This window comes from Spermophilus citellus (genome assembly GCF_964194105.1).
Source record: "Spermophilus citellus genome assembly, chromosome: 11".
NCBI classification, from domain to species: Eukaryota; Metazoa; Chordata; class Mammalia; order Rodentia; family Sciuridae; genus Spermophilus; species Spermophilus citellus.
This window is the reverse complement of record NC_138192.1, coordinates 98,586,096-98,605,864: the sequence shown is the minus strand read 5'-3', so window position 1 is coordinate 98,605,864 and position 19,769 is coordinate 98,586,096. Positions and strand designations below refer to the sequence as shown.

The window sequence follows — 19,769 nt, the reverse complement described above, 5'->3', positions numbered from 1 at the left end:
GTAGTACTTCTAGTGGAATCTGGATGTGTGTTTGGGTAAAATGTTGACTTGAGTGGTAGGATCAGACTGAGATCTGTTCTCTAGGCCTGTCTGGTCCTGTAAATAACCAGATGCTATGAAGATAAATAAGAAACTGAATAGATCAAATGCCTAATTTTCCCTCTTGAAGAGGTTTAAGATTTTTTTAAGGAAGAATCTAAAGTAAAATCTTGTGATTAAATATACCTGACATAAAATTTACCATTTTAACTGTTTCTGGTTTTTTGTTTTGTTTTTTTTTTTTTTTTTTTTTTTTTTTTTTTTTTTTTTGGTATTGGGAATTGAACCCAGGGGTGCTTTACCACTAAGCTACAGCCTTTTTTATGTTTAGTTATGAGGCAGGGTCTTACTAAGTTGCTTAGGGCCTTGGTAAGTTGCAGAGGCTGGCCTCAAACTTGTAATCCTTTTGTCTCAGCCTCCTGACAGTGCTGGGATTACAGGCATGCACCACTACACTCAGGTCATTTTAGCTGTTTTTAAGTATAAAATTTATTAGCATGAGGTATTTGCACAGTGTTAATTTGCCTAAGCCTCTTGTTTTCTGTATAGATGATCTAAGGCTATCTTTCAGTGACTTCATGAGAATAACTGTGGCAAAACTAAGATTTAATAATACATTTGCTATATTAAAAGTTTTCAAAGAATTGGTAATGATACAGGGAAATGCTTAACATGTAATTAATGAAAGAAGCAGTATAGAGTTGTCAACTGCGTGGAGAAATATACAAATTGGCTCAAGATATAGAGAACCATTGCTCTGTATAGTAAAATAATGGGTGGTAAAAAAAAATTCTCTATTTTCCTGTTTATCATTAGTTATTATGGATATTTTTGGAATCAGCAGAAAAGAAACCAAGAAATAATAAAAAGAGTATAACATAGAACATTAAAACTTGAAATGTGTCTCTGTTTTAGGAATGTCCTATTTCTGAAATTAATGTTGAATATATTAACTATTTGAATCAGCAGTGTTGTTCTAACAGTGGTTAATATTGTGATTTTATTGGCTCTTTCTCTTTAAAGATACTCCTGGGCATGGAAGTGGATGGGCTGAGACTCCTCGAACAGATCGAGGTGGAGATTCAATTGGTGAAACACCGACTCCAGGAGCCAGTAAAAGAAAGTCACGTTGGGATGAAACACCAGCTAGTCAGATGGGTGGTAGCACTCCTGTTCTGACTCCTGGAAAAACACCAATTGGCACACCGGCAATGAACATGGCTACCCCCACACCAGGTAGAAACTCTTTAATTGGAAATAATTGTATTATAGTTTTTTCTTTGTGGTTTTCTGTGTGTTGTTAACATCAGCTTTTAGCAAGAAAAAAGGTGTATAAATTAGTTTTGGTTTGCATTTATAATATAAGCAAGTAAGTGTTAAGAGTTAGTAACTGTCTTATATTTCAAGGACTACATAGTGATAAAGTCTTAAAATGTAGATTGTTAATAAAAATTTTCCTTTTTGGTAGGTCACATAATGAGTATGACTCCTGAACAACTTCAGGCTTGGCGGTGGGAGAGAGAAATCGATGAACGAAATCGCCCACTCTCTGATGAAGAGCTAGATGCTATGTTTCCAGAAGGATATAAGGTAGTAACAATGCATGTGAACATAATAAGATGTGAATTTTCTTTTAAGTATTTGTTGAGAACATTGGTCAGTTTTCATTGACCTTCCTCAGATTTACCAGTGGCATTCTGTTCTTTTTTATCTATTTCCAAGTACATTTTAGTTTCAAAAAATAATAGATGAAAACAAATAACATGACGTTTTATGTTTGCTAGTAGGAAATTTTAAGATCTTTAAACACCTATATTAACAGTATGGCTATGATAATACCTATATTAACAATATATAGTTTCCTTTAGTTTATCAGCAGTCCCAGGATTAAGCTCACATTAGATTATGGTTGTTTTACTTGTATGTGCAAATTCATAGATTGCCAATGAGAAGAAAGAATATTCTCTTTACTGTAGTAACTTGAAGTTTATTTTGAACTATAAACTTTTCTAAGTCCCTGGCACTTGGAATATTTGCTGGTCTAAGGGTAGTCTGTGGTTATATAGTTAATACCATAAACCCAAACTGGAATCTAAATCATCTGATGGCCTTTCTGCTAAAGACTTTTGCTTCCTTTCAACAGTTTATTTGTATATATGCTTGTCATGTTTTGTTTCCCCTGTTAAGTTTGTATTAAGATTGTTTCGTATATGTATAAATACCTGCTTTAAAACTTCTTGTAACCTCCACATAATGCTGTGAGTATAGGCAACCTAATTTTGACTGCCCTGAGTATCTTTCTCAGTTGTAGTCATTGGTATCCTTTGTATTGATAAGAGGAAAATTGTCCTTAGTGAATCCTACTAAGAAATAAAATCCTTACTAGTGAATGTTTAAAAATATTAGATCTTTAAGTCCTTAAAATAGAGTGATGTTTGTGGACATGACATGGATTTCATAAGCCTTTCATAGAATAAATTCCATTTTTTACAAAATGGTTAGTCAGCTGGGTGTGTGGTGCATACCTGTAATCCCAGCAGCTCAAGATTCTGAGGCAGTGTAGATAGTATTAATATGTATTTAACATTATTTCCTCTTAAATTAATTGACTTTTTTTTTTTTGGTAGTTATAGAGGGATAGCATGCCTTTATTTTATGTTTGTTTTTACATGGTGCTGAGTACCCTACATGTATAAGGCAAGCGCTCTGCCACTGAGCTACAGCCCCAGCCCACTAATTGACATTTTTAGACACTAGTTTAGGCTCATCAGGTAAGACCTGTAAGGCCCATTGGCTCTGCCCAGGAAGTTGTATAAAAAAAGTTCTTGTATCAGCTTTAAAAAAACAAATCTTTTTCTTTTTTAGCCCACATTTTGGAAATTCTGGTGGTTTTACAAAAGATTTAATTAGGTGGTATGTTTTACAGAACTCTAGTAAATATTTTGGTTTTAGTATTCATGCATTTAACTAATTTTTTAGTTTCGACTTAAAATTTTGTTTTGATAGTGTAGGGGTTTATGTGAGTGTTCTATTTTATTACTCAGTTATGTATAACCTTTTATACATTATATATGAGCTTTTTTCCATTTATGTGAATACATATGTTATTTGTTCTAATACAGCTTTTTTGGAAATCACTGACTTAGATTTTATTATTTCTGAATTTTTAATTTGGTATTATCAACATGTTTTTATAGATAAATTTGTTGGGGGTGGTTTATAGGGCATTGAATCCACGGAAACTTTACCTCTGAGCTACATCCCTAGCCCTTTTTAAATTTTTGAGAAAAGATTTCACTAAGTTGTTGACTTAGCACAGACTTCGAATCCTCCTGCCTCAGCCTCTGGAATTGTTGGGATTACAGGCATGTACCACCACTCCCAGCTAGATTAATGTTTGACAATGATAGAAGTTTATAAGCCTTCCTCAGATTTTTCATTTCCCTATACTCTCATTTTTAATTAGCAGATGAGAACTATGAATTAAAAAAAAAATTGGCTTTTCTGTGGGGATGGGGTAAGGGGATTGAATCCAGGGTTGCTTTACCACTTAACTATACTCCTGACCCTTTTTATTTTTGAGACATGGTCTTGCTAAGTTGCCTAGCCTACAACTGCCCCAGCCTCCCAAGTCCCTGGAATTACTAGAGTATGACACCATACCTGGTGAAATATGAATATTTGCCATAAGTATTTTAAACTTCTAATTAAAATAGAACAGTGGGATGGGTGGTAATTTGTTTCTCCAAGTAACTAAAATGCTTCCTAGCTAATAAACAAAAATATTTTAAGCGCAGTGTTACTCATTAATGTTATTCTTCAATTTATAAAGTGAAGAAAATTCTAAACTGTTTTATAATTCTATTAGGTACTTCCCCCTCCAGCTGGTTATGTTCCTATTCGAACTCCTGCTCGAAAACTGACTGCAACTCCAACACCTTTGGGTGGTATGACTGGATTCCACATGCAAACTGAAGATAGAACTATGAAGAGTGTTAATGACCAACCATCTGGAAATCTTCCATTTTTAAAACCAGATGATATTCAGTACTTTGATAAGCTATTGGTAAGTAGTAATAGCAGAAATTAATTACTATTTTTTGTGTCATAGTTATAAATCATAACATATTGACCTTCCTTTAAATATTCTTTTACTAGGTTGATGTTGATGAATCAACACTTAGTCCAGAAGAACAAAAAGAGAGAAAAATAATGAAATTGCTTTTAAAAATTAAGAATGGAACACCTCCAATGAGAAAGGTAGGTACCAGTTTGCTAAATCATTAATTATGTTCATTATATTGGTATGTTAAGGAATTTATATTTATCCTCTTCATCTTTATCGGGGCATTGCATGATGGAAAGGAAGGTAGGTAGTATGAGAAGCACTCTATTACTGAACTATATCCCCATCACAGGATTTAGTTTTTTTTGTTGGTTGGTTTAATTTGTGGTGGTGGGATCGAAACCAGGGTCTTGCACATGCTAGTTAAGTGCTGCACTACCACGCTACATCTCCAGCATTTTTTCTAGTGAAAGAACTTTCTACTTTAAAAAGGAGTTGGAAAAATAAAAAATTGTTTTGTTCTTGTGGCTTTAAAATGTGCTTAAGACTTGAAGGTAATTAGTGAAGTTATGTGAAGAACTGCATTAACATCTTTAAGTGTTTCAAAGGTAGAAGGGACTTAGGGGAAATGAAGGTGCATACACAGACACACATACACACTTCTGTGCTTCTATAATTTTATTATTGCCCTTTTGTAATTAATTAAAAACATTGAATTTCTCTCGTGTTCAAACTTCAGAGTAATTTTGACAGAAATGAACTCATGCTATTCTATGTAAAATATCTGTAAAAGTACACATTAAAATATTAAGTTACAGAATATCTTCCTTAGAGTAATTTGCTTTTTTAAAATGCTTGATTTTTAGGGCTAGGGATGTGGCTCAAGCCATAGTGCGCTCGCCTGGCATGCTTGTGGCCCGGGTTCGATCCTCAGCATCACATACAAACAAAAGATGTTGTATCCGCCGAAAACTAAAAAATAAATATTAAAATTCTCTCTCTCTCTCTCTCTCTCTCTCTCTCTCTCTCTCTCTCTCTCTCTTTCTTTCACTCTCTTTAAAAAAATAAAATGCTTGATTTTTAAGTAAACATAACTTGTACTCTACTTTTTCCCCAGGCTGCATTGCGTCAGATTACAGATAAAGCTCGTGAATTTGGAGCTGGACCTTTATTTAATCAGATTCTTCCCCTGCTGATGTCTCCTACACTTGAGGATCAAGAGCGTCATTTACTTGTGAAAGTTATTGATAGAATATTATACAAACTTGATGACTTAGTACGACCGTATGTGCACAAGGTTTGTTGTTCTCCTCAAATAATGTTTCTAATTCAATATTTTTATTTTTTTTTTAAGAATAAAAGGAATTCATGGATTTTTTTAGTGTAGTCTGGAAAGGTTGCTTAAAAAAAAAAAAGCTGATTCTTTATATTTCATAGTAGAGAACCAAAGTTTACCCCTGTAAAAGATGCTCATAGTTAACCTAGCTAGGTTAAATTTACCTATCCTTCCAGATCTTTTTCTTTGCAGAGGCATATGTTACAGATGTAACATGTACACAGCTGTTACAGGTACATGTAGGTGGAATGTTTAGCCGTCTTTACCATGTTGTTTATATTATTCATATTATTAGTATTAGGTTATGATGAGAAATAGGTATATTTCTATTATATTTAGTGTAAAGAACCATTTTTTTCGTGATAGTAATTTAATTACAAAGTGCTTAATGTATGTGCAAGTTTTAAAAGATATATTTGTCAGTCTGCATGATTAACATATTCTCAGTTTTTCATCTGTATTAGGGGGGTTGAAATTCTGTACTTAAAATTCTTAATTAGTCCCTTGTTTAATGAAGCCCTGCTAACTATAAATTTCCTATTTGTTTTATGGGGGCATCAGTAATTGATGTCAAAATGTAGTTCCTTTTCTTCTTTTTCAGATTCTTGTGGTCATTGAACCACTGTTGATTGATGAAGATTACTATGCTAGAGTGGAAGGCCGAGAGATTATTTCTAATTTGGCAAAGGTAATATGTTAAATTTCTAGAGAAGAAAAGTTTGCATCTTTTTTTGATTATGAGAGTTTTGATTATAGAAGGAAATGATCAAGAATAATGTACCAACTCAGACTCCTTTTATCTTTTCCTTTTAGGCTGCTGGTCTAGCTACTATGATCTCTACCATGAGACCTGATATAGATAACATGGATGAGTATGTCCGTAACACAACAGCCAGAGCTTTTGCTGTTGTAGCCTCTGCCTTGGGCATTCCTTCTTTATTACCCTTCTTAAAAGCTGTGTGCAAAAGTAAAAAGTCTTGGCAAGCGAGACACACCGGTATTAAGATTGTACAGCAAATAGCTATTCTAATGGGCTGTGCCATCTTACCACATCTCAGAAGTTTAGTTGAAATTATTGAGCATGGTAAGTTGTATTATAACTTTTGTTTTTTATAGGATAGCTATCCTGAAATTTGGGCTACTGACTTGGGGAAATAATGGAACGGCTTATAACTACATATAAACTCCTCATGTTTTGTAGTAGGATTTATAATAATATCTGCTAACACACTTGCTTTATTCTGGCTTTTGCCCAATTTTATCTGAAGTGAAGAGATTCTATAGTTTGTCTGAATGGTTAAATATATTGCTAGAATATGGATGATATTGTGGAGATTAAGTGTTGGTACATAGTTAAAAATCTGTGCTTGGTTTTATAGGTCTTGTTGATGAGCAGCAGAAAGTTCGGACCATAAGTGCTTTGGCCATTGCTGCCTTGGCTGAAGCAGCAACTCCTTATGGTATCGAATCTTTTGATTCTGTACTAAAGCCTCTATGGAAGGGTATCCGGCAACACAGAGGAAAGGTAAATCTACTAATTAGATTGTTTTTGATAGCCACCCCTGAACATTAAAGCAAGGTAAACCTAATTTACTAAATTATATGTTTTTTACCTTAAAATAGGGTTTGGCTGCTTTCTTAAAGGCTATTGGGTATCTTATTCCTCTTATGGATGCAGAATATGCCAACTACTATACTAGAGAAGTGATGTTAATCCTTATTCGGGAATTCCAGTCTCCTGATGAAGAAATGAAGAAAATTGTGCTGAAGGTATTTATTTCAGATAGTTGTTTCAGATTGCAGGGGTTGAAATTGGACTTCTTTCATGGTCAAAGAGAATTTTCTAGCGTTTGTTTGAAAAAACTTATTGTTGGTTTCACCAGTACTCTGTTTGATTTATTATTATTTTTTAACCTTTCAGGTGGTAAAACAATGTTGTGGGACAGATGGTGTAGAAGCAAACTATATTAAAACAGAGATCCTTCCTCCTTTCTTTAAACACTTTTGGCAGCACAGAATGGCTTTGGATAGAAGAAATTACCGACAGGTAAGCCTTTATTTAAAAAAAAAAAAAGGTCAAAAGTCTTTTGACTGTTCCTTTAGTCAGTTTAAATGCATGTTACAGATTATTTTTTGTTTTATTTCACAGTTCATTTGTTTTTGATTGTGGAGGAAGATACATTTTCAAAAGCCAGTTAACTTCCACTTTGATTTTACATTGAGATAAATACTTAACTGTGAATTGATGTCTTTGTCTAGTAAATTCAGTGGTTTTTCTGGCTGCTTAAACATGGGTATAATTTTGCCTTGAGTATCTTGACTGACTTAGACTCATTTAAGTTTTTTAGTCACTTTTCTCTTGAAGTTTAATAAGTAGGAGTTAATCATTGTCAGTGTGGTTATTAGCTAAGTAGTATATTTAGAACATTGGGTTTTCATTATACTGCTTTATTTCCTTGAACAGTAGATTTATTTATTTATTTGTCTTTTTAGTTAGTTGATACTACTGTGGAGTTGGCAAATAAAGTAGGTGCAGCAGAAATTATATCCAGGATTGTGGATGATCTGAAAGATGAAGCTGAGCAGTACCGAAAAATGGTGATGGAAACAATTGAGAAAATTATGGGCAACTTGGGAGCAGCAGATATTGATCACAAACTTGAAGAACAGCTGATTGATGGCATTCTTTATGCTTTCCAAGAACAGACTACGGAGGTAATGATAACTGATTAGTATGAAGTTAATTATTATGGAAAATTGCTAGTGATTTTTCAAAACCATTTTTACTTTTCAAGCAAATTTCCTAAAAATAACGTAATTAAGTTCACAATAAGTTTTTCATTCTCTTTTTCAGTATTGGGGAGTGATTCCAGGGATGCTGTACTACTGAACAACACTACTAATTCTTTTTTTTTTTTTTTTTTAATTTTGAGGTGGGGTCTCAGTAAGTTGTGAAGCTAGTCTTAGTCCTCCTGCCTCAGTCTCCAGAGTAGCTGGGATTACTGTGTGCTACTGCCCCTGGCTTCATTTTTTAGAATGTCCATATTCTAATTTACCAAAATATTCTTTTACCTGAAGTTTTTGGATTTGATATTTTTTAAAAGACAAATGTTTGAATATTTGGAAAAAGTTGAATTTTACTATGTACCAACTGTCAGTCACAAGGAAACTAAATTCATGTTCTCAGTGCTTGTGTATGTATTTTTATATAAAAATTGGCTTTTGTTTTACAGGACTCAGTAATGTTGAATGGCTTTGGCACAGTCGTCAATGCTCTTGGCAAACGAGTCAAACCATACTTGCCTCAGATCTGTGGTACAGTCTTGTGGCGTTTAAATAACAAATCAGCAAAAGTTAGGCAACAGGCAGCTGACTTGATTTCTCGAACTGCTGTGGTCATGAAGACTTGTCAAGAGGTAAATTTCGCACCAGATTCTTGTTTCTTAAACAAGCAGTTTAATGTAAATAGTAATATTTTAATGTTATTTCTTTTATTATAGGAAAAATTGATGGGGCACTTGGGTGTTGTGTTGTATGAATATTTGGGTGAAGAGTACCCTGAAGTATTGGGCAGCATTCTTGGAGCTCTGAAGGCAATTGTAAATGTAATAGGTATGAAATTTGCTGGTCATGTAAGAATTTGTTGTTTTTTAACTTTCTTTGTATTTTTGAAAGTAAATTGTGGAAACATATTAGGAATTAGGTGATTTTATGTTACCTTTTTTTTAAAAGCACTTCAAGATTATAGTTAAGTTGGAAGATATCACAAAAATCTTCTCTAAGTTCACTTATATTTTACTTTAAAAGAGAAAAGGGGCAAGTTTAGGGCCTGTAAGTGAGGTGTGGAAGTAGTTGTAACTCACAAAGCCTTAAAGTCATGGAGCAGAGGACCTAGTAGAACTAGTCTGTTAGCTGAAAATATTGTCATGTTCTGCAAGGGGAGGGGACAACTCTGAAGTTTGAATTTAGTTTTACAATGAAATTTTAAATATTCAGCCTCAGTTATTGTGACATGTTGGGGTTTTATTTTGTTTTGTTTTTTGTTTTGCTTGCCATCAGTTCAAAGAACATAACTAGGAAAAACTGGGGATTTATAGCTCAGTGGTAGAGCACTTGCCTAGCATCATGAGGCCCTGGGTTTGATACCCAGTACTGCAAAAACAAAAAACAAACCAAAAATTAGGTAGAAAAGTGAACTGATTAAATTATATCTTGTCTTTTTATACCCAAGTCTTTGAAACTCCATTTGGTTTTTTAATCCAAGTAAAAACAAATAATCTTGGGTATGGAGAGCAAAGCTTTTTATTCTATTAGGGAAGTATGATAAAGCAAGCATTTGGCATCTTGTGTTTTATTTCCCCTTGTAATTGAACATAATGCCAAAAGTAATTCCTTTTGGGCTTAGCGGGTCAGAAATAACTTAGCAAGAGGTCAAAGGAGCTGGCTGTGATAGCCACTGGTTTTCTCATTTTAGTCAGGTTTATTTATTTTATAGATCTTTCAACTATTGTATTTGCATATAATTCCCAATTCATCCCAGTCCTCTATACTCCAAAGGTAGTGACTTGCCAAAGATAGTTACTTGGCTACCTGTGGGGCTCTGGTTTTCAGGGAGTTATAAACCGTATGGTTGGTTAGGGAAACATGGGAAAAACAATGGAGAGAGAATCAGAACAAGCAATCTAGTTAGAGCAAGAGCCCCTGCCAGCTGCCTCCTTTTTTCTCTCTTCATAGGTGTAAATACCATCCAAGTATGCCCTGCATTGCAGGGAGACTGGAGATCTCTTTGTTTTGCAGTTAAAGGGTAAGGGGGCCCTTTCTGGAAAATTTTGCTTTAATTTACATGTCTACCTCTGGCTTATATTGTTGTGTATGGCCGGAACATAAGCTGTCCCCATATTTAAATGTCAGTGTACAAATACATTTCAGAACCAAATAAAATTTTTTTTTGTTATTGAGTATCCATCATTCTTAATTCACTTCACTGATTTCTTTCATTTCTACGCATAATCAGAAGTTGTTAATAAAAAGTTAAAAGCAATTCTGAGACTGGTCAAAACCTGGGGTTTTCTCTTTCCATAGGCAGCTGCAAGTTTATATTTATGCCTAGTCATGTGTATCACATTGAAAAGTAAAAGAAAAAATGAGCAAAGGTTGCGGTTCAAAAGTTCAAATGTTAATTGATAGTTTTTTGACTTCTATTAAATAGGTATGCATAAGATGACCCCACCAATTAAAGATCTGCTGCCTAGACTCACCCCCATCTTAAAGAACAGGCATGAAAAAGTACAAGAGAACTGTATTGATCTTGTTGGACGTATTGCTGACAGGTAAGCAGATTACCTAAACATTTTTATAAGCAGTATTGGTTCTCAGATTTGACCATTTTGCAGTTAGATAAATTTGTTTAGTGGTGTTGGTGTAAGTGTATATGTTCAGGCTATCCAATATTCATATTTTTAGTCAAATTTTAGTTCAGCTAGTAATGGGGAGTAGCAGTATAGTTCTAACACAACCAACTTTTCTGAAGAGTAAATAATAACTTATTTAGTGATTAAAATGAGTTAATTATGTTTTTAGAACTGAACCTGCAAATTTACCTATTAAAACTTAAGAACAGGGGCTTACCTCAGTTACGTTTACTTGGTATTGTACAAGGTTCTGGGTTCAACCTCAACACTGCAAAAAAAATCTTCTTTTTAATTAGGGGAGCTGAATATGTCTCTGCAAGAGAGTGGATGAGGATTTGCTTTGAGCTTTTAGAGCTCTTAAAAGCTCACAAAAAGGCTATTCGTAGAGCTACAGTCAACACATTTGGTTATATTGCAAAAGCCATTGGGTAAGTATTATTTTCAGTTTTTTATTAGCTTATAATAAACAATTGAAGTGTTGGAAAATGCTTCCATGTAGAAACCTCTTGAGATATACTACACTTAATGCAGTTGGGTAATCACTCTTTATTTTATGGGCTTACCAAATTTTAAAACATTTTCTTAAATTTTTAATTAAAATAGATGGGAAGCTTTAAAAGTTTCAGGGAAGGAAGCATTTCCATTATCAGAATAATTTCAGGTTTTTTTTTTTTTTTTGGTTCTTTTTATATAAAATATAAAAGGCAAATTCTTAATATCACCATCATCATGATTCATGTTTCATTGGTACTTTATGTGTTTTTTAAAAATGTTGTTCCTTGGGCTGGGGTTGTGGCTCAGTGGAAGAGCGCTCACCTTGCATGTGTGAGGCCCTGGGTACAATCCTCAGCACAACATAAAGATAAATAAAACAAGATATGTAAAAAAGTCATTTCTAGATTAACCCACAGATTTAATTGAATTATAACTGTTTTATTGATAATCTGTAGTTATTTACTTCTTCATTAGAACCAAGGTAGGAGAATCAGTAATGTAGATACTTCACATACATGTAGCTTAGTAGCTAAGAAAATATTTTCTAGAAATACACAAATATCAGATTAATTAGGTAACATCACCCTTCTCCCCAGCACAAACACATGCTTTTTCCTCTTATTTTTTGGGTAAGAGTAATAATTATTTTAGTGGTTGATATAATCAAGAAGTTTGCAATGAATAACTATTATGTGAACTTTTTAGCCCCCTAGTGTGTTCCTCAAAGGTGTGGCAAAAAGAAGTGCCTTAAAGTAGCTGGGTGTGGTGGCATAGGCTATTGAGAGGCTAAGACAGAAGATTGCAAGTTCAAGGCCAGTCTATCTCAAAACAAAAGACTGGGGATGTATCTCAGTGGTCAAGTATGTGCCTCTGAGTTCAATCCCCAGTATTTAAAAAAAAAAAAAAAAGAACAGATATAGTAAATGTATGTGGGAGGGAAGATAAGAGAAACAAACTAGGTATGTTTGAATATGGGAGATGAGATTTTTGGATATTACTGCCCCCATAAAGTTCCATAGCGCTGATGTCTGTTTTGACCACTCAAAGAATTAAACATTTAATTAAATTTCTTTATATTTCAAAAAATTTAAAAACTGAAAGTTATATTTGAAAATTAATCCATTTGAATTAAAAACTGACAATTTGTATGAAGTTCTTAGTAGAAACAGTATTGCTGTTGACTCACGTATTACTGAATTCCCAGGGATTAATTGTTTGATGTCTTTGCATTTTTCCCCTTTCTCTCTGAAAAATTTTTGACTTGTAATATAACAGCTTGCCGATACATTTTGGAATTTTTGTTTGTTTTTTCCCCAGCCCTCATGATGTATTGGCTACGCTTTTAAACAACCTCAAGGTTCAGGAAAGGCAGAACAGAGTTTGTACCACTGTAGCAATAGCTATTGTTGCCGAAACATGTTCACCCTTCACAGTACTTCCTGCCTTAATGAATGAATACAGAGTTCCTGAACTGAATGTTCAAAATGGAGTGTTAAAATCACTCTCCTTTTTGTTTGAATATATCGGTGAAATGGGAAAAGACTACATTTATGCTGTAACACCATTACTTGAAGATGCTTTAATGGATAGGTAAGTGACTTAAGCCAAATGCAAGAAGATAATTATAAATTTCATTTTAGAACTTATTAAATGACCTATTTGTTGTGATATTTTAAAGAAGTACTAACCTGGATTTTTACACAAAACTGTAAATATGACTTTTTAATATATATGTTGTAGCTGTTTCCAAAATTTTGTCTTTAAGACCTCCCTGATTTAAATTCCTTTTCATATTTGTTAGATTAAATATATTTTTAAAAACATAATCAGTAGACTTTTGCTTTAAAAGTTAGTCAAATATGGTTAGAAGAATTGACAAGCATGGGTTAATCAGTGTGGCAGAGAGACCTGATCTTTTTAGCTTTTTAGTGCAAGTGAACCTATTAAAAATTTCTTTTAAGGTTTTGAACCTGCTGAACACCGTCTACCAAGAGCTGCACTGTTATTGTTGTAGGCACCCAGTGGTTCAGATGGTGACCAGTAATTCCATATTGCTCAAGTTATTTGTCAAAATTCCTGATATCTAGATTGACATTCAGCCTTAAACATAAGATTGCTTGAAGAAGGAATAAAGGAAAAGTGCAAGGTCCATGTAATTTCACTGGCTCTTTAGTTTTCAGAAGAAATAAGTACTCTCATTTTAGTTACTTTTGGGCAGATTAAAATTACTAATGACCTTCATAAAGGGCAACTTAATTGAGTCATCAAGTTACCACCAGGTGTATATACAGAACATGGAGACAAATATTAAGAATTGTGCTCTGTAAAAGTTTGACCTCAATGGGGTACAGTGATGCACACCTGTAATCCCTAGGAAGTTGAGGCCAGAGGCCACAAGTGTGGGGTCAACCTTGGCAACTTAATGAGACCTTATCTCAAAAGAAAAAATGACTGGGATTGTAGCTCAGTGGTAGAGTGCTTGCGTAGCATGAGTGAGGCCCTGGGTACAGTCCCCAGGACACCACCCACTTGCCAAAAAAACTGGCTTCCTTGTGCCAAAGAGGGGATCAATCACCCTCATTTCATATTCTTTAGTGAGAAGTTCCTGAGCATCCTATTATAGTCATGGGTATGTATGACCTGTGGCTATAAATTATGTTCTGTGTACTAATAAGTTGAGGTAGTAACTCCATTGAAAATTACTAAATGAAACAATGTTGGAAAATTATTAATGAGAAATACTGCTTCACTATGGTGAATAAATTAGACATTAAGAGAATTAAGGATGTTAGTAAGTACATATCTTTTTTCTTTGAACTATTCTGTCTTTGGGGCTAAGTGTGTGACCCCAATGTGTATTATTCTGGGCTCATACTCAGAATAACTTTGGAATGAATGATTCAATTGATTTATCATAAGCATAAATTCAGATAGCACAAGAGATGAAGAGATCTTATTTCTGTAGGTTTGAAAAAAATTACATCTTCCTCTTCCCAAGTTGAGTTTTTGAAATGAAAGTGTCTACATGAGAACAGACTTAATTTTAATTTAGTTATCTGTTATATTCTAGCATTTAAATTTCTTTCTCTCTTTTTTTAGTTGTAGTTGGAAACAATACTTTTATTTTGTTTATTTTTATGTGGTGCTGAGGATCGAACCCAGACTTTCACATGCTAGGCAAGCACTCTACCACTGAGCCACAACCCCAGCCCCAAGCATCTGAATTTCTACCAACATTTTAAGTCTATAGTTTAAAATGAGATATTACTGTTAATCATTTGTATGTAAGAGTCATAGGCCTCCACTTCAGCAGCATTTTGAAACTAAGGGCTTTTGCTCATATTCCTTTTAAAAGTTAATTAGGAAATGTGAATTATTTTTGAAACTTTGTGAGGTTTGAGTTATTAAAGCAAAAGATTTCAAATGGAATCATTATAAAGGATATATGAGATCATAAGGTGTTGGAATGACTTCGTATTTGGTCAGTACGTTGAATTAATGATTTAGTTCCTAAGGGGCAGATGAATATTTTCTGTAAAACAAAGATTTGCTTCTTAACAGAACTCTCCCCCCGCCCTCCATTACAGGGACCTTGTACACAGACAGACAGCTAGTGCAGTGGTACAGCACATGTCACTTGGGGTTTATGGATTTGGTTGTGAAGATTCCCTGAATCACTTGTTGAACTATGTATGGCCCAATGTTTTCGAGACATCTCCCCATGTAATCCAGGCAGTTATGGGTGCCCTGGAAGGCCTGAGAGTTGCTATTGGACCATGCAGAATGTTGCAGTATTGTTTACAGGTAAGTTAAAGATTTTTAAGATTATTCTATTAGAAAAGTAATTTGATATAGAATTAAGTTACCGTTCCTAATTATCAATAGGGTGTGTGTATTGTGCCATATGGGAAAATAGGTATATGGTGAGAATTAGATTTTGATTTTGCCCATTGCAATTTTGTGTAATTGCCAGATTTTTTTCTTCCCCTTTAAAGGGAAGTATTTTGTTTTGTTGTTTTTCATTATATTTTTCAAATTTTTTTTGTTGGTGCATTATAGTTGTACATAATGTGGGATTTGTGTTTATACAGTTATACATGCACACAGTAAAAGAATATAATTCAGTTTCATTCCTCAGTATTTCTTTCCCCTTTTCCTCCCCGGACCCTTTTGAGTAACATTCATACTGATTTCCATAGTGAGTGTACTAATTTACAATCCTACCAACAGTGTAAAAAGTGTTCCTCCTCCACCTACCCCCCCCCCACATCTTCTCTAGTATTTATTTGTATTGATGGCTGTCATTCTAACTGGCATGAGATAAAACCTCAGTGTAGTTTTGATTGCATTTCTTTTTTTTAATATTCATTTTTTAGTTGTAATTGGACACAATATCATTTATTTTTATGTGGTGCTGAGGATTGAACCCAGGGTCGCATACGTGTGAGGTGAACACTCTACCGCTGAGCCACAACCCCAGCCCCTTGATTTGCATTTCTTAAAGGGAAATATTTTTAATCATAATTTTATGGCCTTTAAAAAATTCTGTTCAAGTTATATATATTCTTAGAAATTGAAATAATGGAATCTTTCAATTATTCTAGGGTCTTTTTCATCCGGCTCGGAAAGTCAGAGATGTGTACTGGAAAATTTACAACTCCATCTACATTGGTTCACAGGATGCTCTCATAGCACATTATCCAAGAATCTACAATGATGATAAAAACACCTATATTCGTTATGAACTTGACTATATCTTGTAATTTTGTTTTTGTGTTTAATGCACAGCTGTTTCACATCTTAAACTTGCTTTGATTTGGTGATATAAACTTTTAAACATTGCAGATCAGTAAGAGCTGGTCATAGAGGAAGAGCTAGAAATCCAGTAGCATGATTTTTAAATAACCTGTCTTCGTTTTTTGATGTTAAACAGTAAATGCCAGTAGTGACCAAGAACACAGTGATTGCACACACTATACTGGAGAGATTTCATTTTTAATTCATCTTTATGAAGATTTAGAATTCATTCCTTGTATTTAAAGGGAATGTTTAATTGAGAAATAAACATTTGTGTACAAAATGCTAATTTGTGTGTGTTTTTTGAACTTGACTTGTAAAATGCGGAAGTTTGATAAAGTATTGGTCTGTGTAGACTAAGTGGTTTAATTTCATTTTCTGTCACCTGGTTTCTAGAAAGTATTTAGCAGAATACAAAGTATATAAAGTGATGGCATCTTTGTCAAAATTCCATTGTTCTGTTGATGATGACAGTGAGAAGAGTAGCTTTGCGGGGGGGGGGGGGGTGTCCCCTCAGTCTAGCACAACGATTCCATTACCATAGGAAAATAGCATCTTTGCTAAACTGTCTTGAATATTATTATTTTGTACTTACATAGCACCTTTCACCTCATGATTTCTCAAAATGCTTTACAAACATGTTTAAAGGAAGCGATCTATGTCCAACTCTTGACTGGTCTGTGTTTGTGGGAAAGCTATCTTTATTTCAAAACTACTTTCTGCCTGTTGGGAGCAAGGCTACTTAAGTTCTACTAATAGAAGAAGACAATCTTTGGGCTCTTTCTGTGTCTTAAGCCACTATTCAAAGATGTATTTAGTAAGTATCTGTTGAATACCACTGTGCTTAGATGCAGGGGATACAAAGGTATGACCTTCCCTTTACCCTTACTAACTAGTACAATGGAAGGGGGCTCACGATCATTGAAGAGTCTTTGGGTGCTATGACATTGCACAATGACTGCAGCTAATGAGTCTTGGTTTGTTTAGTTTTGTGTATAGTAATTAGATGATAAATTGATCTCTGTGTGGCATCGACTGAAATGCCATTTAATTCTGGAGCCAAGCATTGAGGCAGTTATTAATGTTCTTGGCAAATATTTTAAGAATCATCTTGACTTCTAATTTTATTTTATGGCCCCAAATTTCTTGGTTTTAGACCTGTTACTACCCATAGCTGTTTTTGTTGTTGTTGTTTGTTTGTTTTGTTTTGTTTTTTGGGTGGGGGTCTCCCTACGTTCTTTTGAACTCTAAAGGGAAAAGAAATTCTGCAAGCAGTGTTAGCACACAATGACCCTGCTATTATAAGTAAGTTCTTGGGGACTAGAGTATGTAACTCCTACTATTAGTGTGTAGGGCTCCCTACTTTGGAAGCTTAAATGAGAATAGGCTTATAAATTGGCTTTTACAAAATTGAAACTGAGCATCAATAGTACCCAAGCAGAACGTGTAACTTCTTATTCCTTGTATGGTGTAATTTTATGACAATATTTGTCATTATGTAGTAAAATTAAAACAAATTCCCCAATCACCTATATCTGATCTTTAAAATTGTCTTGTCTTCCCACCCTATGCATTTTAAATCTTGTTTTCTCTATGGTTAATTTTGAATGACTCTGAGTAATTATTAATCATGAATTAAATAGATACAGAGCCAAAATTTGATTTTAAATAACTCTTGGGAAATTTATATTTTCAATTCAAGTATTTTCATGGCTTCAGTTTGCTTGGCCTCTTACTATTTATGGATAATAAGCTTTGTAGTGGAAATATGGAACAAAGGAGACTAACACCCCTGACTGACTTTTTGCTGACAAAATAATTTGAGGTTAGAGAGGAGAAAAATACTGAAGGCTGTGACCTAAAAAATTGGGACCAAATAGAGGCTCACAGATGTTTGGATTATTTTATGAGCTTATTATTGCATAAGGAAAGCATTTTGTGATAAGTGAAAGACGCTATGTGAAGTTTTAACTCTTCTCAAAGACCTTTTCTTTTGCACTTTGTTTTGATGTTTCTTAAAGCCAAACTTAAGCAGGAAGAAATTAATGTTAAGGGGACAGAGGGTGGGTTTTTCTGTGGGCTTTTGTTGGTTTTTCTGTGGGCCATTGCCCTCAAATGGAATTAATCTCTTTGGCTGTTTGATTTTTTTCATATTGTATTTTTTAAAATTTGTTGTACGGTGCCGTGTGAGCATCAAGTACCACCAGATAAATAAAACTTATTATATCTAAAGTCTTAGTAGACCAATTTTTAATCTTAGTTGACTCTGTATTGTCACCACACTATGCCCTCTTGTGGTTGTGCCATTAATAATATTGAGCTCTTTGGGTTGTTTTCCAAACAAAGGAACTTAAGTGTTTTTTAAAAAAAAATATGTGGTAAGAGACAGAAGAGATAATTACAGCTGTGTGGGTTCAGTTGTTTGGCTCTTTGGTTTCCAGTGGCTCAAAAAGAAGCAAAAACTACAATTATCCTAGAGTTTCTCAGCCTGGGTTAGATGAATATATTGTTGGGAGCTGTCTTATGCATTGTGGGAGGAACAGCTTCCAGTAGCACCTCCCAACCCAGGACAACTTAAAATGCCTCCAGGCATGATCTATGTCCCTTGTTGGGCACAGTCTCCCTAGGTTGAGAACCATGGAGCTAGCCTCATACGGTTTTAAGCAGGACTCAGATCTGATAAAAATATGATAAAAAAGTATGGTGTACAAAGTCTTTAATTTTAGGAGCAGTGCCTAGGAAATTACTTGAAATAGTATTTAGCAAATATTTAAACTTACCTATCTTGGAGTATGTAGTTTCCTCATATGATTCCTGGGGAAAGCAAGCCACAAAAACATCTTAAGGGGTTGACCCCTCTGGTTCTAGAACATCTTGTGGCAAAGTTGGAGATAGGTGTGCAACACCTGAAATAGCTGGGTGTGACACATAGAATGCTGATCCTTAGGAGATGTGTTCTCACAGTTCATTTGACAATGAACGGATATATGGGGAAGGAAGGCAGGCAGAGGGGTTAGAGACCCTTTTCAAGACATTTGCATGGGAAGCTATAGAATGTAAGGTGATTTGGTTGAGAATTTAGGTTTGCAAGGCAGCTAGGATTTGTACACCTGAGGGAGTAAGTTTAGAGAATAACATCTAAACAATGACATCTATGGTGTTCCTTTTGGAAAAATTTGAGTTCTAAAATTTCTTAGTTTGGGTTTAAAAAATTATAAAGACATAGTTGGGTATTACGTTGAACAAATAATATTAATTTGGGGGACCTTGATTTTTATTGAAACCAGGTCCTCAAGTGTGCTAGATAAGGCATTCTACCATTGAGTTTCATTCTCAGCCCTGGGAAGGAGACTTTAAACAAGTTAGCTGAGAGCTTTGTGATTAGGGTTAGTCTGAAGTTATCCTGGGATATGTTTTTGCTAGGAAATAAGCTTGCAAATTGTTAATTTACTTCTGTATCTTATCCCCCGCCCCCCAGCTTAAAGTTTATTGAAAAGTTTAAAGACTAGTATAATAAGGACAGGTGTGTCTTCCACCTAGATTCAGTATTTAGTATAATCTCATGAAACAATCTTCAATTACTGAAGAGAAATTTGAGGCTAGGTAAAATAGATGAGGCTGATGA

The 19,769-nt window shown here is 34.4% G+C and overlaps 1 protein-coding gene across 3 annotated transcripts in view; it reads left to right on the top strand.

Annotated features, from left to right (window-relative positions):
* SF3B1 (splicing factor 3b subunit 1) overlaps positions 1–17,654 on the top strand; it is a 41,880-nt gene extending 24,226 nt beyond the window's left edge. For 2 of the 3 annotated variants that reach the window (XM_081261867.1, XM_081261868.1), the window contains 18 exons: positions 1,063–1,275; positions 1,508–1,629; positions 3,908–4,105; positions 4,198–4,299; positions 5,223–5,402; positions 6,043–6,129; positions 6,255–6,525; positions 6,821–6,966; positions 7,065–7,211; positions 7,363–7,488; positions 7,935–8,156; positions 8,675–8,857; positions 8,942–9,053; positions 10,651–10,771; positions 11,149–11,280; positions 12,665–12,937; positions 14,935–15,151; positions 15,952–17,654. In XM_081261867.1, the coding sequence (XP_081117993.1) occupies positions 1,063–1,275; positions 1,508–1,629; positions 3,908–4,105; positions 4,198–4,299; positions 5,223–5,402; positions 6,043–6,129; positions 6,255–6,525; positions 6,821–6,966; positions 7,065–7,211; positions 7,363–7,488; positions 7,935–8,156; positions 8,675–8,857; positions 8,942–9,053; positions 10,651–10,771; positions 11,149–11,280; positions 12,665–12,937; positions 14,935–15,151; positions 15,952–16,110 (3,011 nt within the window). In that variant the 3' untranslated portion in view covers positions 16,111–17,654. Of the gene's footprint in view, positions 1–1,062; positions 1,276–1,507; positions 1,630–3,907; positions 4,106–4,197; positions 4,300–5,222; positions 5,403–6,042; positions 6,130–6,254; positions 6,526–6,820; positions 6,967–7,064; positions 7,212–7,362; positions 7,489–7,934; positions 8,157–8,674; positions 8,858–8,941; positions 9,054–10,175; positions 10,246–10,650; positions 10,772–11,148; positions 11,281–12,664; positions 12,938–14,934; positions 15,152–15,951 lie in introns of those variants that run through there. The other variant, XR_014018093.1, reaches the window with a different exon arrangement.
* The last annotated feature ends 2,115 nt before the right edge of the window (positions 17,655–19,769 follow it).